General features: G+C 40.2%; 2 protein-coding genes across 2 annotated transcripts; one reads left to right on the top strand and one right to left on the bottom strand.

The window, feature by feature from the left end:
- Nucleotides 1–3236: 3236 nt before the first annotated feature.
- On the top strand, nt 3237–5442 carry LOC104218543 (small ribosomal subunit protein mS78 (rPPR3a)-like). The gene is made up of 5 exons (XM_070149265.1): nt 3237–4394; nt 4490–4638; nt 4980–5059; nt 5107–5235; nt 5420–5442. Exons 1-5 carry the CDS (start codon nt 3237–3239, stop codon nt 5440–5442), a joined length of 1539 nt encoding a protein of 512 aa, XP_070005366.1.
- A 1339-nt stretch (nt 5443–6781) lies between these two features.
- LOC104218544 (small ribosomal subunit protein mS79 (rPPR3b)-like) lies at nt 6782–7962 on the bottom strand. Its single transcript, XM_070149264.1, has 2 exons — nt 7430–7962; nt 6782–7376 (listed from the first exon to the last, which is right to left on the bottom strand). The coding sequence occupies exons 1-2, from the start codon at nt 7960–7962 to the stop codon at nt 6782–6784; spliced, it is 1128 nt and encodes a 375-aa protein (XP_070005365.1).
- Between the last annotated feature and the right edge of the window lie 16981 nt (nt 7963–24943).

Genomic DNA, 24943 nt, shown 5'->3' with positions numbered 1-24943 from the left:
AAGATCCACCTTGGTAAAGTACTTGGATTGCCCAAGTCTATCAAACAAGTCAGCAATGAGTGGGATCGGGTACTTATTCTTCACGATGACCTTATTAAGTGCTCGGTAGTCTATGCACAAACGCAACGATCCATCCTTCTTCTTCTAGAACAATACTGGTGCGCCAAAAGGTGCCTTTGATGGGCGAATATGACCAGCATCTAGTAGCTCCTTCAATTGTTTCCTGAGCTCCTCTAGCTCGGGAGGTGTCATACGATATGGGGCAAATGCAGGTGGCTTAGCCCCTGGCTCCAACTCAATCTTATGATCCACCTCTCGCCTGGGCAGCAAGTGCTTAGGCAACTCCTCGGGCATGGCATCTTTGTTTTTCTTAAGCAACTTCTCTATGCAAGGTGGCACTCACTCTTGAAATTTTTTGTCTTCCTCTAGACTTGCAATGGTTGCCACGAATGTCGGCTCCCCCTTCTTGATCCCCTTGACAACTTGCATAGCTGAGAGTTGTGTTTGGATCTGTCCGTGTGGCATAGCCACTGTAGGTACCACGCAAGCTCCTTCTCGCTCCATAACCAAGAGACGTTGGAGGTAGGGGTCGATTAAAGTATGACAATGTCTAAATAACTCTTACCCCAGTATGATGTCAAAGATATCCATAGCGGTTACGGTAAAGTTTGTCATACCTTTCCAAGTTCCCAATTTAACACCAACTCCATTAGCTACCCCCCGAGCATTCTGTATCTCAGCATTCATGGTCTTGACGCGAGAATTGGTTGGAGCAAGCTTCAATTCTAGTCTCTTTGCGGCAACCTCAGTCACAAAATTATGAGTTGCTCCAGTATCCACCATTGCACGAGCGGGCTTGTTGTTGATGGGGAGATCCATATACTGATTTCCATTCTCGGTAGGTTGGATAGCTTGCTTCGTGATAGCACCACATAATCCGATCATACCCAACTGTGCGGTTCCTGGACTCTCTCCTTGTGGCTGCTCCTTCCGCTCACATACCATGGCACTGAGGCTCTTGAGGTCAGGACAATTCCTGAATCCATGTGGCCCTCCGCATATATAGCATCCCTTCTTCTCGACATGCGCCTTCTTCTCGGCGTAGCCCTGACGACCACTCGACTTTTTGAAATCTTGAGTCTTGGATTATTGTTGTTGTATCTCCTTAACTTTGCCACGGTCTCCCCCACCTTTGGCATTGTTAACCTTTGACTCTTTGACATTGCTTTTGTCGTGCTTGTCATTCCTGAAATCAATCAATGATTCGGCCTCCACTATGGCTTGGTATATATCAGTGACTTGTCGGCGTTGCAACTCCTGCTTAGCCCAATTTTGCAACCCGTCTATGAAGTGGAACAACAAGTCATCATTGGTCAGGTTGGGGATTTGAAGCATAAGGGTAGTGAACTCCTTGACATAGTTACGTATGCTCCCTGTTTGCTTCAATTCCCTAAGCTTGCGCCTTGCCTCGTACAAGACGTTGTTTGGAAAGAACTGTCGCTTGAACTTTGCTTTGAACTGATCCCATGTGCTAATAATACATAGACTTTTATCTACGTCGGCCATCTTCCTTCTCCACCATAGCATGACAATCTCTGAGAGGTACAATACTGCAGTGTTGATCTTGGACTCCCTCGTCACCACAACATTGCTGGCTACCTCGGTCACGCCAGCATTGACATGCTCCTCGAGTGACTCTATCTTTGCCTTCATAGCATCGATAGTACTCAAAGCCTCCATGAGTCTGCACTCTAAGGCAGTGATGGTTTGCCTTAGTTCCATCTCAGTCTGTGTACGTCCCTCCAAGTCATTTCAGATACTCTCAATCTCTTCAAGAGTGTGCCCCTCAAGAACGTTAAGGGTGCCTTCCACCTTCCCCAAACGTTGGCCAAATATTTCCACGGCGTCCATCCCCGCGTTCATCTTCATCACCCACTCTTTACCGAGCGAGACGTCCTCTGGAAGGACCTTCACTTCATCCTCGCTCGCCTCAGTGGCAGATGTTTCTTGGGATGTAAGCCCTTCGTTTGACACAACCTCAAGTGGCACCTCCTGGCTCTTGTTGGTGGCATTCCTCTTTTTGCTACGGCCACTCTTGCCAACAACATCCTGGATGACGTTGGCTTGGGTGTTGGCAGCGTTAATTTCTCCGTCGTTCGCCATTCCCTTAGTTGAAACCTTCGCTCGGATACCACGTTGTCACGTCCTTAGTTGTTAACTAAGTACACATACGACACTTGATAACTCGCTCACGTTCTTGCTATGTCAAGTTAGCCTTACTACACTCAAGATCGCTAAAAGAATGGAAGAAAGAACACAAGAGAATTTTTAAAGGAAGCTTTGTATTAGAGAGAACTTGAATTGTTTGCATGATGAATTACAAATGAATGACCCCCTTTATATACTAGTCTCCTAGGGGCTAGTGTGTAAATATTAATTATTATACAAGTCCTTGATATTTACAAGATAAGGGCTTTTTCTATAATTTTCTACAAGCCTAGAAGATTCCAAGGACTTTCCTAGCAAATTCATAAGGATCTAGGTTATTCCTAAGGAAATGTCCATACCTATCTAGAATCTTCTCACAAATACTAGCCTTCTTCTTATGTAAGCTTCCACATGACATTAATATATGTCAAATGGCGCTTAGGTGGCATGATGACATGCCTGGTCATCACAAATAGCTCTAATATATAGGAAGAGGGGTCAAAGGAGAATCAAAGGGGAGAAAAGAAAAAGTTATCGTCTAGTTTATTTTTCAAATGGTTTTTAATTTAAAAGACAAATAGAGAAGAATCTTGAGTCTTGACCTACTTGGTATTATGGTCCGTTAGATAAAGCTGTATAAAACATATAGCCGAAGTCGCGTAAAATGACACATTTAGAGGGTGTTTGGCTAAGCTTATAAGCTGGTCAAACTGACTTATAAACACTTTTTGGCTTATCTATGCGTTTGGTAAAATTAAAAGTGCTTATAAGCCAAAAATAAGCCAAAAGCCATAAGTTGGTGTCCCTTAACTTATCATTTCAGCTTATAACCACTTTAGGTTTGACCAAAATATTTACTATTCTTCCCTAAAATACTTCTTTTTAAAACAAAACTTTTCGTATACCCAATTCTTTAGTTGCTTATTATTAATTTTAGTACTTTTATCCAAACACGTAACTGCTTATTTTTAAAATCACTACTTTTAAATAAGCTTTTCAGCACTGGTTAAGCTATAACCTCGCAAAAAATGGCTTCTCTCTACCGCCGTCTCCATGATGTATTCACCAAGACCGCCAAACCCCAGGTCCTTACTGCCATCGCCGATGTCAAATCCAAAGTTCCTCAACCCGTCAAAGCCATCAGTAAACCCGAATCCTCTAAAGAGCAAACATTTCGGTCGCTGATTCGTAAATTCAAGCAAGACTCAAAGAATCCTAAATTTCGCCGCAGTTATCAAAAATATGCATCTTTCGTACGCCGGCTCATCCAGGACGAACAGTTCTCAGCTATTGAAGATATCTTCGAACACCAAAAAGTTTACCCAGAAATAAAAAGTGAGCGTTTCGTTGTACGATTCATTTCCTTGTATGGGAAAGCTGGTATGTTTGAGCATGCCCAGAAACTGTTCGACGAAATGCCTGACTTAGACTGTGAGCGTACAGTCATGTCATTCAATGCTCTACTGGGAGCTTGTGTTAATTCGAAGAAATATGATAAAATTAGTGAGATTTTCAGGGAATTTCCTGGAAAATTAGCTATTGAGCCAGATGTTGTTTCGTATAATACGGTGATCAAGGCCTTCTGTGAGATGGGTTCACCGCATTCTGCAGTTCAGCTAATTGAAGAGATGGGAAAAAATGGAATTGACCCTGATGTTATTACTTTCAATACACTTTTGGATGTGTTTTACAAGAATAATAATTTTTCTGAAGCTGAAAAAATGTGGACTTTGATGGAAAAGAAGAATGTTATTCCGAATGTTAGGAGTTATAACTCGCGATTACGCTCGTTGGTAGAGAACAGTCAGGTTGTAGAGGCTGAGGAATTGTTTGAGGAGATGAAGAAAAGGGGAGTAAACCCTGATACTCATAGTCATAACGCGATGATTTCAGCTCGGGCAAAGGATGACGATTTGGAATTGGCTAAAAGTTGGTATGCGAAGTTGGAGGAAAACGGTTGTCTTCCTGATCTTGTGACATTCGTGTTACTTATTCCTCTGGCCTGTGATAAGGGTGATCCTGATTTCGCTTATAAGTTGTGCAAGGAGTGTATTGTTTTGAAACATACTGTTTATACTAGTATAATACAACGGGTTGTTGATATGTTGGTTGCTCACTCCATGATCGAAGAAGCAAAAGAGCTTGTGAAGATGGGAAAGAACTGCTCTTTCCATTATAAGCTGACAGTGCCAAATGATGCCTAGTAATATCACATCTCTTTGACAGTTCGTCTCCACTGGTTGGGATTATGATATTACAAGTTTTCTGTTTCGATGATTAGGTGGTCCTTGTGAAAGAATTAGAAGATCTTGTGGAGTCAGGGAAGATTAGAGAATTAGAAGATCTTGTGGAGTCGGGGAAGATTAGCTGGAACCATTATATGCTTACAGAAGGGGAAAAGATGCCTAGTGATATTACTTTTCTGTCAAAGTAAGGAGTTTAGCAGCAGGATATAAGGAGTTTCTTGTTTCAATGATGAGATACCGCTCGCATTAATTGGCGCTTCCAGTTTCCAAACTTCCAATTGCCAACTAATTAAACAAGAAAGATTTTACTCTTGCCAAAGGGTTTTTCTTGTTTACTTGTAGAACTTCATGTGCAACGTCAGAAAACAGGAATTTTTGACTTGTGTTTTACCTTGATTCCCCAAGGAAAGTCTATCTTAAAATTGTATTTTCTCAGTGTCACATTTGTAGTAGTATTTTTTTTTCCCAGTATTATTTGCTTCACTTCGTGATATCCTTGATAATTGGAGTTAATTGTAAACATAGTGGTGGAATCTTTACAAGTGGTGGACTCTTCTGTTTCCGTGATACAAATTTCTATAAGAAACTTCATGATCATCTTATGGGTAACAAAAAGTCTACTGATTTGAGTCAATTTTATATTCCACGACAGCGCTACAGGTGGTTGATCAACTCATTCCAGAAAAAGCCAAAGAGCTTGTGGAATTGGGAAATAGTCGTTCACTCCTTAATGGATTCATGTCAACATGTACCTATCAGAACTCTAAAGAAGACACTCATCGTATGTCTAGTTCAATCCATTCGAAGTAATTATAGACTAGGAAGGTCTCTGCTAGAGGTTAAGTAGGTTAAAAAATAGAAATATTATGAGTAATAATATTAGCATATAATTAGGGAAAAAAGCAATTGCTTACCTAAATTGTTTTGTTGCAATATAAGTTTGTCTGGTTAATGACATTTTGCAGGAGAACGGAAGTTCGACCTTTGATCCGGCCAAAATTTTTTCGTTCTAATAAGACATTGAAGAGAATTTTTTAGAAGGAACTTTTAATATCAGGTTCATTTTGAATAATTGGATCTTAATTTAGTAGGTGGATTGCCTTTTCAAAAGTAATTTTTATGTCCCAGTTACATTTTCTTTTGTGTAAATGTCTCAAAACGTAAACTTTAGTAAAGGCTTTTGAAATAAACCAAAAAGTGATAGTTTCATCCCAGATAGTTTGTTAATTGCATTAATCCATTCTGTCCCATGTAATTGCATGTGTCTTTACAAAGCTTAGACAAGATATAAGGTATATAGTCTGAAATTTGAATCACTCGTCCTAATTATATTATGCATTTCTCCTTCGACAATAATAAGGCTTCTCTTTTTATGCATGTACAAGTATGCCTAAATCATATGAACCAAGCGTGCTAATCACTGTATTTTACTGTGTTGCATAATGTTAAACATGTCCCTTTCGATTCCTATCTCATCATATATTCTCTCTCTTACACTCGTAATTGTTTGCTAAGAACGATTATCTTTGGTCATGGTTTGATCGATGCTGCTGCCCTATCTACAAGTTTGATTTTATGGGTCAACAACTTCCTGCTCTAAATACAATTTAGTATTTAACCTTTGTCGTAATCTTTGAGATAGGAAGTTCCTCTAAAAATAAGTGTCCATGTTCTGATTCCAATCCTAGAAGATGGATGCAAACCAGTTTGGTCTTTAAGGAACATGACCAACTGTATGATAATTTTGGATTCAAGAAACAGGAAAAACTGCACTTATTCTTCTTTATTTCAATTTTGTGTTCAACAGAAGAAAATGGGTAATGTCCTGCCTTAGCAAAATAGTACTGGGCAAATAAAGTTCAGCCTAAGATAAGCTTCCTTTGGGAATTAAGTAAAACACATGTCAGAATTGCACATATTCACGAAACCTTTTGGAACACCAAATTTAATCTTTTTAATTAGCTGGCAATTGAAAGTGCCAATTAATGCTGGAATAGGTGGTGTCTCAATTGAAAAAAAAACCTACTTACATATTGCACAACTCAAATCAGTGCTGGAATAGGTGGTGTCTCATGATTGAAACAAAGCTCATGATATAGTAACCCAAATCAATAGAGGAAACATATACCGACCAAACTTTGACAGAAATATTGTATCGCTGGGCATTTATTCCCTTTTCCAGCTTATAATGGTGGCATCTAATTCCCTAACTCCACAAGATATTCTACTTCTTCGATCACGATTGTCACACTCAAGGAAATTAGAAACTTGTTAAATCATAACCCAATCAGTAGAGGCAAACAACTCGGGTTAACAGAGATGTAATATTACTGGAGATCGTTTGGCATTGACAGCTTATAACGGAAAGGACAGTTCTTTCCTATCTCCAGAAGCTCCTTTGCTTCTTCGATCATCGAGTGATCAACCAACGCATCAACCACCCTTTGGATTGTACCAGTAAAAACATTTAGTTTCAAATTAATACACTTCTTGCACAAGTCATAAGCAGAATCAGGATCATCTTTATCACATGCCAGCGTAATAAGTAACTTGAATGTGGGACGATTAGGAGCACAACCGTTTTCCTCCAACATAACATACCAAATTTTAGCCAATTCCAAATTGCCATCCTTTGCACAAGCTTTAATCATGGAATTATAAATGTATGTATCAGGATTTATTCCCCTATTCTTCATCTCCTCAAACAATTCCTCGGCCTCTACTACCTGATTGTTTTCTACCAACCAGCGTATTCGCGAATTATAGCTCCTAACATTGGAAATCACATTCTTCTTTTCCATCAAAGTCCACATTTTTTCAGCTTCAGAAGACATATTATTCTTGTGAAACGCATCTAAAAGTGTATTGTAAGTAACAACATCAGTGTCAATTCCATTTTTTCCATCTCCTTCACTGCTAAAACTGCGGAATGCAACGAACCCATCTCGCATAATGCTTTGATCACCGTATTATACGAAATAACATCTGGCTCAATAGCTAATTTCCCAGGTAATTCCCTGAAAATCTCACTAATTTTATCATATTTCTTTGAGTTAACACAAGCTGCCAATAGAGCATTGAATGATATGATTGTACGCTCACAGTTTAACTCAGGCATTTCGTCGAACAGTCTCCGGGCTTGCTCGAACATACCAGCTTTCCCATACAAAGAAATGAGTCGTACAACGAAACCCTCATCTTCTATTTCTGGGTAAATTTTTTGGTGCTCGAGGATATCTTCAATAGCTGAGAACTGTTGGGTTCGGCTGAGTCGTCGTACGAAAGATTCATAATTTACATGCCTGCAGCGGAATCTGGGATCTTTTGACAAATACTTGAATTTACGAATCAGTGGCCGAAATTTCTGTTCTTTGGAGGATTCGGGTTCACTGATTGGGTTGAAGGGTGGAGGAACTTTGGGTTTGGCGTCGGCGATGGCTGCAAGGACTTGGGATTTAGCGGTGTTGGTGAAGACATTATGGAGACGGCGGTAAAGAGAATAGGACATTTTTTGTGAGGTGAAAATATTAAATGTGTCATTTTTCAGGATTTCTGATTTTATACTTTGGGGACCATAATACCATTTATTTAGGATGTTATGCTTTTTCTTTCTTTCTTCGACAACAACAGCGCCCCAGTAAAATTCCACAATTGAGGTATGAGGAACGTAGTGCATATGCAAACTTTACCCCTACTTAGATGGAATAGAGAGAATGTTTTTTATAGGCCATTGGCTCAAGGAGACGGAAAAGACGAGAAGAGACAACAGTAGAGAGAATGTTTCTGATAGATCATCGGCTCAAGGAGACGGAAAAGACGAGAAGAGACAATGTGACGACATGATCGGTCGTTTTATGTAATTGCGCCTCGTTACTCCCCCCCACACATGCTCCATACATGTGTGTTTATAATTTTATGATTTACGGGGTTGATTAGTTTTGTTCTGGGAAGATTCCAGGTTGATTTAGATCCTTTGGTTCCTGACTTAGAAGCTTAAGTTAGAAATATTGACCAAAATTTGACTTTTGTGAAAACCATCTCGAGACGGTGTTTTGATGGCTCCGATAGCTTCGTATCGTGATTTTAGACTTGGGCGTATGTCCGGAATCGAATTTGGAAGTCCATAGGCCGATTTGTGTTGTTTGGCCAAAATTTGGCAATTTGAAGTCTAGAAGTTTGATCGTAGGTTAACTTTTGGCGATCGGGATCGTAATTTGGTTTTGGTACTTGGAATAGGCCCTTTATGCTATTTAGAATTTGTCTGCAAAATTTGGTATCGTTTGGAGTTGATTTGATAGGATTCAGACGTTTAGTTGCAATTCTAGTAGTTCTTGAACTTTGAAATTCATGCGTTTTAGTGTCCTATTTGTAGTTCTAGATGTTATTTTTGTGTTTTGATCGCGCAAACGAGTTCGTATAATATTTTTAGACATGTGTGGATGTTTGGCTTCGAGCCCCGAGGGCTCAGATGAGTTTCGGACGTGTTTCAGAGTGTTTTGGACTTATCACAGAAAATCTGGTGTGTTGGTGCTCTCATGTAGCAATTGCGAGCACCAGCCTCGCATTTGCGAATATAGCACAATACCTTGTTCGCGTTTGCAAAGATTAAGCTTGAGCTGGGCAGTTCGCATTTGCGACCAAATTATCGCATTTGCGAAGGGACAAGGTTCGCATTTGTGAAGTCCTTGTAGGCTGGGCAGTTACCATATTTGCAAGAAATTCTTCGCAATTGCGAGGGTTCGTAATTGCGAACCTAGTGTCGCAATTGCGACATCTGTAACTGAATAAAGGTTAGAAGGTCAGGATTTCATATCATTGTATCATATTTTAGAACCCTAGGCTCGGTGGGAGGCGATTTGGAGAGGGAATTTTCATCTACAAAATATTTGGTAAGTGATTCTAATCAATTTCCAACTATATTTCATGATTATATCTTAGGTTTAACATCAAATTTATATGAATCAAAGAGGAAAATTTGGGAAACTTTGTCAATTTGAAAAATAAGAATTTGAGTTTTGAAAGTAGATATGGACTCGGATATTTAAAATAATCACATATATGAACTCGTGAGATTATGGGTAACCGGAATCTACCTTTGGACCCGGGTTTTGCTCGGGCGGGCCTCGGGTTGACTTTTGTTGACATTTTGGAAAAAATGTAAAGATCATAACTTTGTCTATTGTAGTTGTTTTCTCTTGCATTGTTTGATGATATTAAGTCAATTTTAGTTAGATTTGAGCCGTGAGGTGACGAATTTTAGGGGAAAAGCTATTTCCGAGGGTTGAGTTGGCCTAGTTGAGGTAAGTATCTTGCCTAACTTTGTGTCGGGAGACTACCCCTTAGGAATTGATTTGTTTGTGCTAATTGTGTTGTGTGAAGGCCGTGTACGCAAGGTGACAGGCTATATTTGGTATTTGACCGGTTTAGACTATTTAGACTCTTATCATGCTTTTAATTGAATTGTCTTAACATGTTATATCTTTCATTGTTAATCCACCCTTTCATGTGCTAATCTACCCTTACATGCTTTATTTGACATTGTTAATATTGTTTCACTTCTTACTTGCTAATTTGCTCTTATATACTTTAGTTGAAGTTATCGCCTTCCTTGCGTTTTGTTACATCTTTAAATTGTTGAATTACTTGTAGTTGAAGTTGTTATTTCGTGAAATATCTTGTAGTTGAGTTATTGGTGTTGAAGTTGAGAAAGCCGTTATCATATTAAGGCAAAGATGTTAATTGTTGAGATATCTTTTTTGTTATGCTATTCACTTTTATATTATTATTATTGAGATTCTTGTGCACATTATGGTTAAGTCATGGGCTATTTGTTGTGAAAATATTGATATTGTTGATTCTTCTGGCAAGTTGTGGCGTATGGGCACTTGTAGTTCGAATTGTGATTATGTTCTGATATTGATACGCATGCGGTCATAAAAGGCTTGGGGTTGATACGCATGCGGTGAGATAAAGGGGTTTGATACGCGTGTTGCTAGTAGGGGAACTACTTGAAGCCACGCAGTATGATAAGGTGGGCTAAAACGCGGGTAGCTATTTCGGAAAAAATATTTTTTAAAACTAAATGTTAGGCTCCCTCGGTGATATAAGGAAATATTGTGATTGAAATTGAGAATTGTGAATTCGAGGCGGTACCTCGGTTGTGCTTCTTGTTGTATATGAGGCGGTACCTCGTTTGTGATTCTTGTGTTTATTTCATGTTGTAAAAAGTTATTGGTGAAATTGTTCTTGTTGCTTTCATTCTTCCTGTCTTACCAGTTTTGTCCGTATTTGACTATTGTGTTTCTCTTTATTTTGTTTCCTTGTTGTTATCTCTATGGTTACAATCTGGGCATTAGTCTATGTTGTTAACCTGCTTCGTTATCACTTATTTCTCTGCTTTCTATTACTTCTTGTTATTATCGTTCTGTTTATTATGTCCTAGTAGGTGTCTTGACCTAGCATCGTCACTACTCTATCGAGGTTAGGCTTGATACTTATTGGGTACGGTTGTAGTGTACTCATACTATGCTTCTGCACATCTTTTTGTGCAGATCCATGTACGTTTGCCCGTGCTAGACGTTAGTGATTGATTGTAGTTGTTTTTTTCGGAGACTTCAAGGTATACCTGGTCGGCATCCGCAGGCGTCAGAGTTGCTTTCCCTTATCTTTCATTCTATTGTATTTTTTATTGAGACAGTGTTGTAGTAGATATTCCAGATTATTCTGTGGAGCTTATGACTCAGTTCCACCGGTTTGGGAAGAGTGTTGTTGAGATCCTACTTTAGAAGTTTATATGAGTTTATCAGCCTTGATTTTTTTGGGTAAGTAAAGTATATTATTTACCAAGAGAAATATGTGCAAGTATAATCAGACCCTTCAGGACAGATGGCCCCAACCTTGGTTTTGGACTAATTGTGGCGCTTCTAAACCTATTATCATTCACGTCTTTGCATACATGCAACTATGGATATACAGTAAGTTCTTGCATGAAACTAGCTAATTTTGGTCTTAAACTACTCCTGTAGTGAATTTCCTGGACAATCAATCGTGTGATGTCTTTCACTGTCCTCTTCTTCTGGTTGAAGATTCTGCAGTTCCTTTCCTGACACACATAGTAGATGGCAACAGCAAGCATTAGCCTGTATACCACCCCTCTTGAGTTCCTTTGATTAGCATGTATGATGGTCCATTCAAGTTCCTCATTCCAGCCCTGTACACCTCTATCAGTCTTTGCTTTAGTATTTCTGTTGAATATTTCTATTAAGTTATTATTAAATGTTAGGCTTATCTAGTCTTAGAGACTATATACTATCGATATCCTAAGGTGGAAAATTGGAGCCGTGACAAGTGTATACATAGACCTTACCTCTACCCAGATAGAGTAGAGAGTGTTTCTGATAGACTCTCGGTTCAAGGAGATGAAAAAGACGAGAAGAGACAATATATCAGTACCATCAACAGAAACCATAGAAATAATACCATCACCATAAGAACCAGAAAATAGATGAAATTGCAATAACAATAACAGTAACTAAGGCTCAGTGCTATGAAAAACGAAAGTATAGTATGAACACAACATTAACCACTAACAGTTAAGATCAACCCTATCAAACTAGCCTCACCCCGGTACGGAGTAGAAAATACTCGACTACCTCCTAACCTACAACACTAATGCTCGACCTCTACACCTTCCTATCAATGGTCATGTCCTCGAAAATCTGCAGCCATGTCATGTCATGCTGATCACCTCTCCTCAATACTTCTTAGGCCACCCTCTACATCTTCTCATACCCGCCAAAGCCAATCGCTTACACCTCCTCACCAAAGCATCATGACTTCTCCTCCGCACGTGCCCGAACCATCTGAGCCTCACTTCCCGCATCTTGTCATCCATAGGAACCACGCGCACCTTCTCCCGAATATTTTCATTCATAATCTTATCCATCCTAGTGTACCCGCACATCCACCCCAACGTCCTCATTTCTGTTACTTTTTTTCTGGATATGAGAGTTCTTAACCAACCAACACTCTCCCCATACAACATGGCCCGTCTACCCACTTATGATTTCTTTTTCTTCCTTTTTTACTAACTAGTATTAGTACCCGCACGATGTGCGGATAATATTATGATCATGCTAAATTTTATAAATTAAAAAGAGCAAATTATATGAATAATTATTGACACAAACTTAAATATTATAACCTCATATATAGCCGGTGATACAAACAAATAAAAATACAATATGATTCAAAAATAAATACTCCTCCCCTTTCAATTTACATAAAATATTTTTCTTATTAGTTTGTTCCAAAAGAATGACACATTTATATATTTGAAAATAATTTAACTTTAAATTTTTTATTTTACCCATTTTACATATAATCAGAAGTTCTTACACCCATGCAAATATCATGACCCCCACAAAACTATTAGGATCATAAGTTTCAAAAGTTTTCTTTTTCGTTCTTAAATTTCGTGTCAAGTCAAACAATCTCATCTATATTGAAACTGAGTGAAGTCATATTATATAGAGTAATAACAAATAAAAATACATTTAGTAATATCTTAATTTAAATTATAAAAATATATTATATTATTATCTCAACATAATAAATTCTCACATCAACATCAACTTCTACCAACCTAAAATTACACGGTGACAAATTAATATATACATACATGATAATTTATTAACAACTAATATATTCTAACTTTTGGGAGTTACCAACTTATAAACACAGTTGGATCGTAATTTGCTCAATAATTTTGCTAGTTACCTCAATTTTAACCACACAATTAAAGTCACATTGTTTTTAGCAATTTAAATTATACCTTTGGGATATAGTTAAGATTAATATATTATAAATAAATAAATGTTAGCCTGCTTTAAATATTTTTCTTCCACGATGCACATGTACTAAAAGAAGATGAGTTCTTACATGAAATTCTTAATTAAATGAATTTTACCTTATGATTTTATGATCCACTTTATTTTGTGCCAATAGCAATCTCAAATAGTGCAATTATATTCATCTTCGTGTTTTGTAACGACCCGATCAGTCATTTTGAGCTTTAGCACGTTCTTCGGTGGTTTGAGGTCATGAACAACTTCACTTCAGGTATTATGACTTGTACGCATCATCGGAATTGAATTCTAGGAAGTTCGGAGTTGATTTGGAAAGAGAATTCTCATTTCGGAAGCTTTAAGTTGAAAGAGTTGACTAAGGTTGGATTTTTAAGTAAACGACCTCGGAATCGGGATTCGAAGGTTCCAGCAGGTCCGTATGATGATTTCGGACTTGGGCGTATGTCCGTACCGGGTTTTGGAAGACCCGAAAACGTTTCGGTACCTATTGTGGAAGTTAGCATTTTGGAAGAAATTTCATAAGTTTGGGTTGAAGTGCATTTCGGGGTTATCGATGTCCCTTTGGGATTTCGAGTCGGGGAGTAGCTCTGTATGGTGATTATGGAGTTGGGAGTGTGATTGGAAGTGAATTCGGAGGTCCGTGGGTCGTTTTGGAGTCATTTGGCTAAAGATAGATATTTGAAGGTTTTTGAGAAGTTTGACCGGAAGTGGATTTTTTGATATCGGGATCGGAATTCGATTTCGAAAGTTGGAGTAAGTCCATAATGTCGAATATGACTTGTGTACAAAATTTGAGGTCAATCGGACGTGATTCGATATGTTTCGGCACCGAATGAAGAAGTTTGAAATTTTAAAGTTCAATAAGCTTGGATTGGAGGTCGATTCATGATTTTTGCGTTGTTTGATACGGTTTAAGGCTTCGAGCAAGTCCGTAATGTGTTTTGGGATTGGTTGGTGTGATTTTACAGGGTCCCGGGGGCCTCAGGTAGATTCTGGATGGTCAACGGATTGAAAATGGAATTTTGAAAAAAGGCTGAAGTTGTTAGTTGCTGGTGTAACCGCACCTGCGAGACTAGGGCCGCAGGTGCGGAGCCGCAGAAGTGGCCATATGGTCGCAGATGCGGTTTTGACCAGAAGTGAAGAAACCGCAGATGCGGTCAGGTAGCCACATAAGTGGAACCGCACCTGCGATGGTTGAGGCGCAGAAGCGGAAAGGGAGCCTGGTGAGAAACCGCAGGAGCGGTAGAAAGGCCACACTTGCGGAACCGCAAAAGCGGTCAAGGGATCGCAGGTGCAGAAATGCTGGAGGCAGTGAGGTTCTCTTAAATCGGGGGTTGGGTTCATTTCAACCCCATTTCTTCCATTGGAGCCGATTTTGGAGCAACTTTGAGGTGCCATTTTCACCACCAAGCATGATGTAAGTAATTTATGCTAGTTTTTGGTTAAATACATGATTATATATGGATTTGGACATGGAAATTGGTAGAAACTTGGGGTTTGAGGGGAAACCTAGAAAATTAATATTTTTGGATTTTGACCACGACTTTGGGTATGAAATTAAGAGAAAATCATATATTTGAGTTCAGGAGTTCATGGGTAAAGTTAATCTTCGAACAATTTTGGAATCCGGGCACGTGGGCCCGAGGGCGTATTTGTCAACTTTTCGATCGGAGTTAGGAATTGTTATAAATTGGATCATTAGGGGTAATTGAGTATATATTAATGGATTTGTATTATTATTGGCTCGCTTTGGAGCTTGTTCATCTGTTCGAGTCTTCGGAAGAACGTGGAATGCCGATTATTGGTATTCGGAGCGAGGTGAGTCTCCTTTCTAACCTTGTAAGAGAAAATTGTCACCATAGGTGAGTTAATTGGTTATGTGTTCCTATTTGTGGGGGCTACGTACGCACGAGATGACGAGAGTCCATGCGTAGCTACTATTATGCTATTGTCCGGGTAGTCTAGGACCCAAAAGTATGTTGTACTTGGAAATATTTATAATCCTATTGATGGTTTGACTTGCTTAAATTCTATCGAATTGGTAAATAAATTTCTAAAAGGATTAAACTTCATTTTTTTCTTAAATCGTTAAAAAATGAGGATTTGGGATTTTCCTTGGATAGTTGTTATCTAATGAAGTCTGGATTAACTATTTGAATATGTGATTCTATGTGTACATGTGTCGTATGTATGATTCGCAAGCAAGGTGTTTGTTTATTTTATGTTGACCGCGTCACATGGAGGATTCGCGAGCTAGGTAATAGATGCATCTATGGTTCGCGCTGTTCGACCCTCGGCAGTGCACATTTTACATTTTTGTTGGATCGGGTCGTATGACCTCGGCATGATTTGCGCATGCTTGTATTGCTTGCCTTGAAACTTATTGAAGTTGTTATTGGCTCTTCCCGGCTTAAGAATATATGTATAAATGACGAAAAGGAAATTTGGAAATTTCCTATAAACGAAAGAATTGTTTACTTGCTTCAACCTATCGAATTAAAATCATGTTTATAAAAATCCACGATTTAATATATTATTGATATAACATTATTGGACCACTAGTAAGTGTCGAAGTCGACCTCTCGTCACTACTTCATCGAGATTAGATGGGATACTCATTGGGTACACGTTATTTTCGTACTCATAATACACTTCTGTGCATTTTTGTTGCACATGCACATGCATCTCTAGTGGCCTAGTGAGCGTAGCAGCGTGGTTGATACAGAGACTTAGGTGAGCTGTATTTCCAGAGACGACCCGCAGTCGGCAAGTCTCTTTCAGATTACTGTATTTATTTTCTGTCCAATGTTGTATTCCGGACTATTGTTGTATTACATTATTTCTTAGAAATTACTCATGCACTTGTGACACCGGGTTCTGGGATGTCTATGGGTTTATTCTTAAATTTTAAAAGTTGTTAAATCTTTCATTATTTATTCAGAGGAATTTACTATGTACTGTTTAAACGTATAAGAGAAGTGATTTTGGAAATATTTAAAATGAGAATTTAATTAAGTATTTTGGTTGGCTTGCCTGACAGCGGTGTCCGGCGCCATCACGACTCTTAGTAGATTTTGGGTCGTGACAACATGGTATCAGAGCACTAGGTTCCCTTAGGTCTCACGAGTCATGATCAAGTCTAGTAGAGTCTCGCGGATCGGTACGGAGACGTCTGTACTTATCTTCGTGAGGCTACAGGGCTGTTAGGAGTACTTCCCTTCTTGATTCCTCATCGTTCGATTTGATTCCTCGAGGCTTATGCCCTTGTTCCTTCCTACTCAATCTTACGCGACGTGAACCGCTGGTTATAAATTTAAAATTGAAGAATTGTAATGGCACTACAAATGTGGTGCGGGGTGTTTCTCCCTGCGGGGTTGTCTGAGCTATTATCGTTGCCTTGTGGGAGGATATTCTGTCGTTTCAACTCAGTAGCGGTACTTCTGATAGCTCTGAGGTTAGGCACAAGTTGCCATGATGCTATGAGCGATTGTTCCGCAATATTGATATGATGGTAGGATGTTTGCCTACGTGTCAGGGGTAGTGAATGACTTGAAAGGAGGTTTACTCAATGCATGATCTAGAGATTCGGTATTTTATTCCCGGCAGGGGAAAGGCGAGACTAAGAATGTTTAGATTTGGGTTGATGAAGTAACGAGACTTGGTAATTGCGAGCATGGTGGAATTTTTATCTGCGATGTAATGTCGCCGTCCTCGATTGTATGTGTTAAGTTTGCCGGTGTTATGGTCTTTTGCAATTCGCCCTTGGGTGGGATATTGTGAAATAATATTGGAGAAACGACTGTTGGATATCGTGGGGTGCGGTGGTTCAGGATTGAGTCGGTGTTTCTAATGTTTACGGCTCGAGAAAGATGATCCCCAGAAAGGTTTAAAGTAGTAGCGATTTGTGGGTTCAAGTGCTACGAAGATAGATTTTATTAAGGCAACAACTGAGCAGCAAATGATGAGGAAGGACATGTGATAAGTGTTAGGTGGTGGTTAAAATTTCTAGAAGGACAAGTATAAGAAGCAAATGTCGAGTAGTCGATTAAAGGGGTGAGTTCTGCCAAAGTGGGAGAGTGGCGGAGTTGCATAGGGGCTTGGTGGTAGGATGACCACGCACCTTGAGGAGAGTTCGAAATGATTTGGGAATTTTAGAGATTGGTGATTGGGGCCTATGGATTTAATTTGGAGCGTGGGCTATTATGCGGTAGGAGATTTGATATGACGGAAAGGAGCTGCTTGAAATGAAGAAGGATACAACATAACTTTGAATTGGAAGGATGTTGCCGCACATCTAATTGATGTCCACGAGGGGTGAATGTACTTGTGCAACTAGAGAGTAAGCTCGGACTCAGGATGGGTTATTGATGTCGTAGTGATTGTACCCCGTGCAGCAGCGTTGGAAGATGTTGGAAAGTGATTTCCACAGGTGGGTTATTCCCTATGAGCAGGCTAGCGGTTGCGTGTTTGGCGAAGCTTCTGCGGAGGATTTTACTGGCCATTCCGGTAAGAGGTTGAATATGTGGATGTTGATAAAGACTCAGAGTGTTCATGAAATGCTAATTGAAGGATTTCGAGGAATCTGGCGGTATAATTTCACAAGGTCATGTCAGTAAGAAATAAAGAATCTTGGTGGGTTTCAGAGATGTGCAATAGTGGCTTCAAGCTAAGTGGGAGAGTCCTACCGCCTATGGTTGGATTGCATGGTCGTCTATTTGTAAGGTTTAGGATTACCAGCATATTGGTGAGTTATTTCAGCTAAGGGAAAGAACATAAGTAGTAATTTGAGTGAAGGAATTGTTAAAGGTGTGCTATAGTTGGCCTTATTGGCTCATGTTCGGGCTTTGGGAAGATTTGGGATTTATGTTTCATATAGAGGTGATTTACAATGGAAGTGATTCAGTCGGGTGCTTTGTGGAGATGGGTGTTCATGTGAATAACTGTCCTAGTGGATTCAAAGGTTAAGGTGTGGTGCCTAAGGATTTCGAATCCATAAGTATGGTTAAGAATCGAGCTTTTATAGAAGATTATGATAAGTGGCTCGGAATGTTCTATGATATTTTCGACTTGCAGTGTAGCATTGGGAGGAAAGTGAGAAAAAGACTTCGGATTCATAGAGGAATTATCAGATAGGTGTATCAGTTGAAGATGTGAATGTGCGTGCAAGGAGGGTGTGAAACGGTTCATGGGTTTGAAGACAATATGGTCTCGTGGAATGGGGTTACTCAAGATGAGTGTGGATTTAGGTTGGTGATGTAAGGAATGGAGCTATTATTATCTCTAAGTCAAGTTAAGGATGAATTAGAAGAAGTTAGATTGATTAGCCATGGTTGAATTCGTATAATAGTGGCGGTGATCAATTCCTTCAGCGTGATTAAGTTATGCATGCGATTTGTGGCAATACATGCGAGGCTTGACGGCCGCCGTAATTGATTTTATTTGGAAGTATTCAAGTATTATGGACTTGTTATGTGTAGGCGGATCTCGGAAGGGTCATGGTAGTTTAGACCACTACTTGAGAATTTGAATGTTCGACATTTATGAGAATTCACTCGCGTGTAGCTATGGTTCTCTTGGAATGAGTTAAGTAAAAAGTTTTTACGTGATGAAGTGTTTACCCTAATAGTGGGTCAGGAGTTATGATGAAATTCTGGTACTATCGCATATTGGCTTGTTAGGTGCAGTGAGTGGTATAGAATTTGAAGTGAGGATCAAGGTTGCAGTTTGGTGTTGACAAGGATGTCACGAGCTCGGATGAGCAGGAAAGGAGTTTCGATGTTTAAGGTAAGTTGGTATTGTCTTCAGCGTCACCTGAGATCGGTGTTTTGTGAAAAAGGCTTTGCATCCTGGTTAAGGATTCTTGATCGCTTTTCAGCGTTAGTGCGGCCGGTGGTTTGGATGTACAGACCTGTTATCTGTCACGGAAGGTTGTGGGAGCATGCCCCACGGGAAGGCTGTATAAGTATGGCATGTAGTCACTTGATTGATTGAAGAGTTAAACCAAGTATGAAGATTGTGGTGATGACGTTAAATTGAGAATTGATGCTTGGAGGGCACACAATTTATTGGGTTGCGAACTGTGAAGGATTACTCCGGTTATGATGGTCGTTCTTGTGTGTTATGAGAAAAGGGGGGGGGTGATTATGGACCTTTGAAAGGTTATTAGCCTGGTTCAGTGCGATCAGAATCAGCTTGAGGTCTGTAGATGGATTTAAATGTGAATGGGCTCTATATCAGTCCAGATGTGTTCATTTCAGCCATGCTCTCCTTATGGAGGAGTAGGCGGGGTGTTATTTAGTCGTCAGCTATTTCATGTAATGATATATTGCGCCGTGTGAGTCATGAGATGGCTTGGTGGATTTCTTATGTGTTGAGGTTCTGCGTAGAGATGACGTTATATGAGCAGAATGGCTCTTGAGATTCAGATCGTATATCGCACCTCAGTTGTGCTTGAGTTTTGTAGCTTATGGCGCTATATGTCTCCCAGGGATGGTATTATGCACTTAGCGTGCTTGTGACCGACATTCGGTATCTTGTTGTAATGAGCAATCTAGCTCGCTGTGTATCTCTTTATGTGAATTTTATGCGTGGATCGGGTGGCATGCCGCCATGGGTATGTTGTTTGGATCGGGTTGCGCGCCGCAACAGTGTGATGTTGAGTACAGTTCCCCGTATCTGTTTTTATGTGTTTTGTTTCCTATCGTTCTGAGAAAAACTCATATTAGTTGTGTGCCCGCGTCGCATGTATGATTCGCGAGCAGGGTGTTTGTTTAATAATGTTGACCGCATCGCATGCACGATTCGCGAGAGGGGTAATTGGATTTCCTTTTCAGAGTTCGTTTTCCTTTTGCATCTCATTCGAATTGGTAGCCTATTGGCGTATTGTGGCATCATATGAGACTTTTGGTCATGTCTGGGTGGCTTATTGCCTGAGCAGTTCGTACTGGGTGAGATGGGATTTAGGATCAGTGCAATCTGATTATATGAAGTATATTAAGGAGCTAAGACCATTATTTGGTTCAAGATGAGGTGATGGTTCTTGTCAGGAGTATAGACCCAATGATTTGTTGATTCGGCAGATGGTTATGAATTTCTACACGTCTCTTCCATCGTGGCGATATTGTTAGGGTTAAAGCAAGACCTATGTAGGTCATGAGGTGCAATGGGAGCATCAGATTCATGGAATTTCGATTTATTTGATCAGAGAATGTTATTGTAGTCTTGTGAGTAAAGTGGTGCAGAGTGTGAATTCAGCTAAGATATGCAGTCATGTTTTGGTGCTGCATGTAGTTATTGATACGGTGAGCGTATGTTGGAACTGGCCTGGCAGAGAATTTCGGATAATGGAATTGGGCTCTAAGGCTTATTTGCTTAAGTGAATAAGGATATCTTCAGATTGACCGAGCAAGGGCGCCCAGCTGAGTAGTGGTAGCACGGGTAGGTGCTCGAGGTGTTAAATGGTGATTTCGGACAACCCCAACACAGTTCTTAGCACGTTTGAGGACGAACGTATATTTAAGTGGGAGAGAATGTAACGACATGACCGGTTGTTTTGAGCTTTAGCACGTTCTTCGGCGGTTTGAGGCCATGAACAACTTCACTTTAGGTATTATGACTTGCACGCATCGTCAAAATTGAATTCCGGGAAGTTCGAAGTTGATTTGGAAAGAGAATTCTCATTTCGGAAGCTTTAAGTTGAAAGAATTGACTAAGGTTGGATTTTTGAGTAAACGACCTCGGAATTGGGATTCGAAGGTTTCAGCAGGTTCGTATAATGATTTTGGACTTGGGCGTTTGTCCGTATCGGGTTTTGGAAGATCCGGGAACGTTTCGGCACCTATTATAGAAGTTAGCATTTTGGAAGAAATTTCATAAGTTTAGGTTGAAGTGTATTTCGGTGTTATCGATGTCCGTTTGGGATTCTGAGTCAAGGAGTGGCTCTGTATGGTGATTCTGGAGTTGGAAGCGCGATCAGAAGTGAATTCGGAGGTCCGTGGGTTGTTTTGGAGTCATTTGGCTAAAGATAGAAATTTGACCAGGAGTGGACTTTTTGATATCGGGGTCAGAATTTGATTCCGAAAGTTGGAGTAGGTCCGTAATATCGAATATGACTTGTGTGCAAAATTTGAGGTCAATCGGACGTGATTCGATATGTTTCGGCACCGAATGAAGAAGTTTGAAATTCTAAAGTTCAATAAGCTTGGATTGGAGGTCTATTCATGATTTTTGCATTGTTTGATGTGATTTAAGGCCTCAAGCAAGTCCGTAATGTGTTTTGGGATTGGTTGGTGTGATTGGACGGGGTCCCGTGTGACGATCCAAAGGGGTCATCACCTGTTTTCTTAACCATTCTGTTCTTCCAAGGCCTTGAAAACCTCATTTAGAGTTGCCTCGATTTGCGTGCGCAGTCCGGCACGTAGCCGAAAAGCTTAAATATGAAATTTGGTGAAAAATGCTAAGTTTTGATGTTAAAATGAATAAATTTGACCTTGGTCAACATTTTGGGAAAACGGACCCGGACCCGTGATTTGACGGTCCCGGAGGGTCCGTAGAAAAATATGGGACGTGGGCATATGCTCGGAATTGAATTTCGAGATCCCAAGCCCAAGAAATGAATTTGTTTGAAAAATTGTTTTCTGGAAATGTTTAAGGAAATTGGAAACGAAATCTGATTAGAAAGCGATGATATCGGGCCCGTATTTTGGTTCCGGCACTCGGTACAGGTCTTATATATGTTTTAAGTCCTTCCTGTAAAATTTGGTTGAAATCGAACGTCGTTTGATGTGTTTCGGACTTGAAGTTTTAAATTTGAAACTTGATGAAGTTTGAGGAAAAGTTCTTGATTTTGAGGTTTGATTCATTGATTTTGAGGTTATTTAGGCGATTTGATCACACAGATAAGTTTGTATGATGTTGTTGAGTTAGTACGTGTGTTTGGTTAGGAGCCCCGAGGGCTCGGGAGTGTTTCGGAGGTGTTTCGGGATGGTTTTTGGCTTATAAAAGTTGCAGGTTTTTGTTGTTCAGTGCCCAGGGATTTTGTTCTTCGCGTTCGCGTGGTCCCACTCGCGAACGCATAAGGCAAAATTCCTAGGAGTTCATTTTCTTCTTCGCGAATGCGAAGTTGGTGACGCAAACGCGAAGCTGAGGAGGGTAGGCCCTTCGCGAACGCGTCCCTCCTCTCGTGAACGTGTAAGGTTGAGGGGGAGGGGTCTCCAGTTTAAGCTACGCGAACGCGATCACTGTGTCGTAAATGCGAAGGCTCTGGGAGCTGATGCTCCGCGAACATGAGCCTATTGTCACGAACGCGAAGGTCTTGAGACCTTACCCATCTCGAATGCGAGCTGCCCATCGCGAACGCGAAGGGCAATTTTGCCTAGTTATTTTAAGACTCCAAAATAGAACCCATTACGGGATTTCTCAAAATTTTACAAAACTTCTTCTTCTCCAAAGCTCCAAGACGATCCTTGAAGCACTTTTTCACCATAAGCTCTTGGGTTAGTAATCTTTAACTTATTTCCTTCCATTTTCATCAACATCTATTGAAATTCTAGGCCTAAAACATGTGATTAAGGGTAGAAATTAGGGAATTGGGTAGAGTTAGGGCTTTTTAATTAATTGTGATTTAGACCTCGTTTTGGGGTCGAATTCTGTTATATATTCGGGCTCGTGGATGAATGGGTTATCAGATTTTGGTTCGAACCTAGTGTTTTGGCCCGGGGTCGGTTTTTGGGTTTTTGGGAAGAATGATGGAAAAGCTATAATTAGGCATTGGGTTCACATTGTTTAGCATTTATTGATGTATTGAAGTCATTATTGTATAGATACAATCGATTTGGAGCCAAATTCGAGAGGAAAAGCGGTAATTGAGGATTGATTTGGCCGTGGAAGTTTGAGGTAAGTGTTTGGTCTAACCTTAGCTTGAGGGATTAGGAGTTGAGTCCTATTTGCTATGTGATAATTGTTGAGTACGACGTATAGGCATGGTGAAGAGTATCTATACGTTGGTGTCTAGCATGATCGTGAGTTTTTATGTTGTGAATATCCTGATTTTGTTGTGCCTTTCATGCCTTAGTGATAATTTCTTTATGTTGTGAAAAGCTTGTGAAAGAAATTATGACCTTTGAACTTCGAGGAGCATTTGCTCGAGTTATATTACAAAGTGTGAAAGTAGATTAAATGATTGAACCCTTTGGAGCATTGGCTCAAATGGTAAAGTGAGTTATGAAGTAACAGCGAAAGAAAGAGAAAAAGTTATTAAATTGTTCCCTTGCCGGGATGTTTGTTGCTTTGTTGATTATCTCCCTTGCCGGGATGCTGAGATTATTGATATTGTTCCCTTGCCGAGATTTAACTGTTTAATTGTGTTCCCTTTCCGGTATTTCTATTGTTATTTGTTTACTCCCTTGCCCCTTTGTTTGTGATTGTTGTTTGGGTGAGGACGAGAGTAAAAGCACAAAGGGTGATGCCTTGCAAATCATTGAATTCTGATTCTTGTTGATATTCTGGCTTTGTTGTTTCTTTCTTTTATTGAGGTTTTCTATTTGGAACTGTTACCTCCCCACAACATGTTTCCCCTTCCCACATTGACTGATTATTTCCTGTATTTCTTTTCCGCTGTACATATAGATATTTGAACTGCACAGGTTATTTGGTAGTCTAGTCCTAGCCTCGTCACTACTTCGCCGAGGTTAGGCTAGGCACTTGCCAGCACATGGGGTCGGTTGTGATGATACTACACTCTGTGCTCTTTTGCACAGATCCATGTATTGGACAACAGCAGTAGCGTGGGAGCCAACCTTCAGTCTACCGAGACACCGAGGTAGCCTTGCGGCGTCCAGGCCCGACGTCTCCTCTATCTTATATTTCATTCTGTTATCTCATGTATTCGAGACAAACAATGTATATTTCTTTCAAACGATTGTATTTAGTACTCTTAGTAGTTCGTGAGTGATGTGACACCAGTTCTTGGGTAGAGGCGTATGTTGACTTTCGCATTATTATTCAACTTATTTAATTTAAGTCTTCCGCTTACTTATTTAATTCTGTTGTTCTCATGCTATCAGTGATAATTGTTAAAAGAAGTAATGTGTTAATGAAAAAGGTAGTTATGGGTTGGCTTGCCTAGATCTCATTAGTAGGTGCCATCATGACTCTCGAGGGTGGAAAAATCCGGGTCGTGACATCCCGGGGGCCTCGGGTGGATTCCGGATGGTCAACGGATCGAAAATAGAATTTTGGAAAAAGGCTGAAGTTGTTGGTTGCTGGTGTAACCGCACCTGCGAGACTAGGGCCGCAGGTGCGGAGCTGCAGAAGCGGCAATATGGTTGCAGATGCGGTTTTGACCAGAAGTGAAGAGACCAAAGATGCAGTCAGGTAGCCACAGAAGCGAGACTGCACCTGTGGTGGTTGAGGCGCATAAGCGGAAAGCGGGCCTGGTGAGAAACCGTGGGAGCGGTAGAAATGCCGCACTTGCGGAACCGCAGAAGCGGTCAAGGGACCACATGTGCGGAAATGCTGGAGGCAGTGAGGTTCTTTTAAATCGGGGGTTGGGTTCATTTCAACCCCATTTCTTCCATTGGAACCGATTTTGGAGCAACTTTGAGGTGTCATTTTCACTACCAA

This window comes from Nicotiana sylvestris, chromosome 6, assembly GCF_000393655.2.
Source record: "Nicotiana sylvestris chromosome 6, ASM39365v2, whole genome shotgun sequence".
Taxonomy (NCBI): Eukaryota; Viridiplantae; Streptophyta; class Magnoliopsida; order Solanales; family Solanaceae; genus Nicotiana; species Nicotiana sylvestris.
This window is presented reverse-complemented; position numbering and strand designations above follow the sequence as displayed.

What these genes read in the sequence shown, in the direction of transcription:
- LOC104218544 (XM_070149264.1), bottom strand. Translation starts at nt 7,962, where the DNA reads ATGTCCTATTCTCTTTACCGCCGTCTCCATAATGTCTTCACCAACACC. An exon ending in ATTGAGCCAGATGTTATTTC is followed by an intron (nt 7,377 to 7,429) that starts GTATAATACGGT and finishes TGCATTCCGCAG; the next exon opens with TTTTAGCAGTGAAGGAGATG.
- LOC104218543 (XM_070149265.1), top strand. Translation starts at nt 3,237, where the DNA reads ATGGCTTCTCTCTACCGCCGTCTCCATGATGTATTCACCAAGACCGCC. An exon ending in ACTTCATGATCATCTTATGG is followed by an intron (nt 5,060 to 5,106) that starts GTAACAAAAAGT and finishes ATTCCACGACAG; the next exon opens with CGCTACAGGTGGTTGATCAA. An exon ending in CTCTAAAGAAGACACTCATC is followed by an intron (nt 5,236 to 5,419) that starts GTATGTCTAGTT and finishes GACATTTTGCAG; the next exon opens with GAGAACGGAAGTTCGACCTT.